Here is a 4,547-nt window from a genome sequence, read left to right on the forward strand (position 1 = left end):
TATTTTTAATTTATAAATTATATATGACGCGCCAGTTTCATTTAATTTAATCTATAGTTAAGCGCAACATTAAAATATCTACAGTTTTTATATGTATAAATGTTATTGTATTACTACAAAAGAATATTGTAAAAAGTTTAAGTATCTTTTTTCGGAAACTTCTTTAACCTCTTTGATCTTCTTCCGTTACCAGTACCCCTAAAACGGAATTAAAAAACAAACGCGTTCATCTGATATACACGGGTGGAAGTGAAACGTCTTAAGCAAATACGTGAGAAGAGAGAAATCAACAAAATTTATGTATAAACATTAGGCTATAGATGCAAAACGCAGAAGTCTCGTAAAACTAAATCTCAGACTTATTTCGACGATTCATGCCGTTTGCACTGCTAAAGTAAATAAGTATGACTTAACTTTTCAGTAGGTCTTAAAATGGCAGTAATTTCGATATTTTTCGTAACTTACAGTAGGATGAAAATGAGAATGAAGTTAAACATTATGCGTGTAGTGAGTGCTATATGGCAAAATGTTTTCTGATCTGGTGCTTCGACAGGGACGAACATCGGCCCGAAATAACGTTATTTTATTAAAAAAGAAAAAATCAAATGCTATGCTTGTACTCCAGAAGATATTTGCTGGATTTTCTTGCGTCTTACCAAAATATGAATAGAAAATACATCCGATTAACTTGAACGCGTAAAGGCGCCAAATAGCCCTCATATAGTCGTTAAACATTTGAGAAACATTAGTCAAATGGGGGGGGGGGCAGTTTTATTGCTTCACTCGCCACTTTTATAAATAGAGTATAGACTGTCATATTCAGTATTTTTGACCATGGCTACACTCACCGTAACGCGGCTTGCCGAATTATTCAGCGATACTAAAGAAGTTTCACTTCAGAAAAAAAAACGTTGATCTTACAACTACAGTAATGATTTGTTATTGTACTATACTACTTTCAAAAACTACCAAGTTTGAATTCTCGTTAAAACACTGACGATTTAAACATTATTCTATGAGTATATTATGAGAAAACGCAAATAAAATTGGAAAAAGTTTCACTAAATAATTTTATTTTATGTGGAAGAATGCATGGATTAGTAAATAAATAGTAAAACTTAATATTTTTACTGAAACAATGTGTTTACTTTTTTACAAAACGAACTCCATTACATATGGTATGTATTCATTTCTGGATTTGTAGCAGAAATAAAAAAAAAAGAATTTTGCAAAATTATTTGGTGAAGTTTTTTCCGATGCTTTATATGCATTTGTATTTTAATTTTATGTACTGTGACACAAAAACTGTTTTTTGATTTTAGTGTGAAAAAAAATTAAATCATCACTTACTCGGAATCAGTCGACGTTTCGGTTAAAATAACCGCTCTCCTATCGTCGGACTGGACCGAACTGTAGGTGTTTGTTGTGGACACAGACTCTTCTTCGTCGGAAAAGACTGTGTCATTCGGTTTGTTATTTGACGGCAGAGGAGGCGTCGAGGTAAATTCCTCATCAGAAAACAATGTTTCCTTTTGCAAGGATAAAAATTACATATAAAAACAAATTTTTAATTAAACATATCTTATAAACAGTAAGTTCAAACTGAAAAATATTCAAAACTAATGTAACTACATAAGTATATACAAACGATAGATTACTAAAGAATAATATGCAGATTTTAGTTTAAATGCCAATGGTATTATTGCATAATTCTAATCGGATTTTAAAGAAAATAGTTTTAAAATAGATATACTAGTAAAGATAACAACGAAAAAATAAAATATGGCTAACAGTAATTTAACAATTTGGAATTTTCCTTATAAGGATATAAATACATTTCTTTTCATGATTTTTTCCTTATACGGAAATGAAAATCTGCTTATTTTTCTTGGATAAAGAAAACTTGTCACTTAAAAACAACTAACCTCCAATTGGCAATTATCGTCATAAACTATAGTTTCTAGCATTGTGCTATCTTCATCATTGTTGTCGTTTGATCTTCTACTCCTTAGTTTTTTTCTTTTTACTGATTTGCTCATATTCAATTCGGACATACGCGACGTAGTACTGTCCACTGTATTTGAACTGACGTCCGATATTTTCTCTAATGAGGAAAAAGCGCGAATAAATTAGTAAAATAAGGTTTGTTAATTAACTATTATGATTATAATTTAACAAGATTGCTACTTGTTACCATAATTAATTAGGTTATAGAATTTTTAGCTCTACTTACCAGAACTTGGTGTTCGATTATTTGAATTACTATTTTCACTTTCTTCCGTCATTTTACGAGTTAATGAAGCATTCCTTCTCGTCATATATTGATTGTTGATCCTTCCATACTTTTCTTCTTTCTTTTCTGAAATTTCTTTTCCATTACCCGTACTGGATTCTAAACGATGACTTTTTTCGTTTGCATTCTTTTTCTTTAAATGATAAGTTTTTGACTTTTTCGTCGCTGCTTCTACAACTTCATTGTCGTTCCCTTCATTGTGTAAAGCCTGAATGCTATTACAAATTTCATTGTCATTCGGAGTTTTCCTCTTTGACTGTTCAGGTTCCTGTGTTTCTAAATTTTCTTCTATCCTTTGATTGTTTGATTTAGAGTGAAACTGAAAACGAACAGATTTTCGATTCGTTTTGTCATTTATGCTTTCAGTTTTTTCGCTCTCCGAAGCAGATTTCAAATTCTCGTTATTATCTTCGTCTTGTGACGAGAGTTCGACTTCTTCAGCAACAGAAGGTAGTATACATTCAGAGGGCATGGTAGTTTCAGTTCTATTATTAAAACTGTTTGTAGAATTTGTTAGATTGGTCAAAGAGGTCTTAAATTTCTTCAAATATCGGCTAGGTGCTTTATCCGGTATTTCCTATAATAAAAAAATAAATGTACAATATACTAGAATATAGGAGAATTATTTAATAAATGTAATTAAAAAATGCATAAACAAGACAATAAAAACCGTACACAATGAAAGAATACCTTAAGCAGATGATCGACTTGCTGAAGAAGTTCCTGGATAACAACAGGGTCCTCCAAAGTGGGTTCCAAACACAACAACATTTTTGTGTAAAAAGGAACAGCGGAATCTTGTGGACGAGTCTGAATCTTATGACATAAGGTTCGTGCTAACTTCAGATGCTGATTGACGATACACTTCACAATAAAAAAGACAAAATAATTTTTCCTAATATGAGAATTATTAATGTTGTTAGACTGAAGTGTTTGTTTATGTTATTCCACAATTTTTTAAAATATAAAAAGAATTAAGTACCGTAGATTTTCTAATGCCAATTAATGCAGATAAATAACGTAGGGTGTTATCTATATCTATGTCTACCAGAGGACTGGTGCAAGGTGCGTTGGCTATGCTTGAGAGAATCGGTATAACAGCTCCTTCAAAGATCTCCTCGCTACCTCTTACTTTTTGAGCGTAACGTATCAAAGAAAACCCAATCAACTGTTGAAGTTTCAAATCGGTTTTTTCTAAAAGATTATTTAGAACATATCAACTAACTAAATAACAAATAATAATTTTAAAGAATATAACATCATTTTTCTCTTTCCTCATTCTTTAAACCCACCTGTTACAGGACTAAACCATTTCAAACAAAGTCGAGCTATGATTGATGAAGAATTAATTATACCAATTCTTAAAAGGTTACACAATCCTTGGCCAGCACAGTATCTAATGTCTTCTTGCTGTAATTAAACATCAACAAACAAGAACAATAAATAATATATTAATAGTAATAGTAGTAGTAACTATATTAAAAAAACAATTTTAAACACTTACGTCGTCGTCCAGCATATCCAAAAGACTTTCAATAAGTTCGTCAAGCGTAAGACATCGATTGACTAAGGAATCTAATTCTTCGGTGTCGTTGATAGTGTAAAGCCTTCTAGATTTGTTCGCAAGCCGCCTAACGGAAATATTACTGGCAGTAAGATCACCATTTGTACATTCAAATGAGCTGTTACGTTTGAAAAGTTTTGCCCCATAAAGTAATGCCAAGTCAGATAAGACTCTTATGGACGTGAGAACCACTTTTTTTCCAAGCGTTGAAATCACTCGATAATGGATAAGCTGTGTATAAACAATCGTAATTAATTTAACTGTTAGTGAGGTTTTAAAGATGTTTGACAAACAAAATGGAAAAGAGAAATATTTTAATAATCACCTTTTCCAATGAGTTGGCTCAGTAAAATCATTGTGAAGCATTAAGAAAGATGTTTTCAATAATATTAGGTAAAAGCTACAGAAATACAAAATTTCATTGTGTGATAATTATGTAGCAAAGCCAATTGGTATTTTTAGTAACTTTTTAAACAGATTTTTATTAAAAAATACAAATAAATGGCCAATTTAGCACTCATTTTCGAATAAAAACACTATCACTACACTTTTTGGGGTGGTACGAGGGTGGATTGATAAGTTTCCGGCCTAACCAAGAGATGACGCCACTAGGCCTACCTTGAGGTGACATTCTATAGTACCATCCTTGGATAGCTTGTAGCTATAGTTTCAGCCCGATCTCCTTGCTAG

The 4,547-nt window shown here is 31.7% G+C and overlaps 1 protein-coding gene across 1 annotated transcript in view; it reads right to left on the minus strand.

Moving 5' to 3' along the window:
• Positions 1-36: 36 nt before the first annotated feature.
• LOC108734922 (condensin complex subunit 3) overlaps positions 37-4,547 on the minus strand; it is a 9,272-nt gene continuing 4,761 nt past the window's right edge. The window contains exons 10-17 of the mRNA XM_018466687.2: positions 3,798-4,088; positions 3,586-3,703; positions 3,276-3,487; positions 2,984-3,157; positions 2,234-2,870; positions 1,926-2,104; positions 1,351-1,529; positions 37-198 (exon numbers count right to left, since the gene is read on the minus strand). Of these exons, the coding sequence (XP_018322189.1) occupies positions 138-198; positions 1,351-1,529; positions 1,926-2,104; positions 2,234-2,870; positions 2,984-3,157; positions 3,276-3,487; positions 3,586-3,703; positions 3,798-4,088 (1,851 nt within the window). The 3' untranslated portion in view covers positions 37-137. The remainder of the gene's footprint in view (positions 199-1,350; positions 1,530-1,925; positions 2,105-2,233; positions 2,871-2,983; positions 3,158-3,275; positions 3,488-3,585; positions 3,704-3,797; positions 4,089-4,547) is intronic.

Source organism: Agrilus planipennis, unplaced genomic scaffold (genome assembly GCF_000699045.2).
Source record: "Agrilus planipennis isolate EAB-ADULT unplaced genomic scaffold, Apla_2.0 scaffold84, whole genome shotgun sequence".
Lineage (NCBI taxonomy): Eukaryota > Metazoa > Arthropoda > Insecta > Coleoptera > Buprestidae > Agrilus > Agrilus planipennis.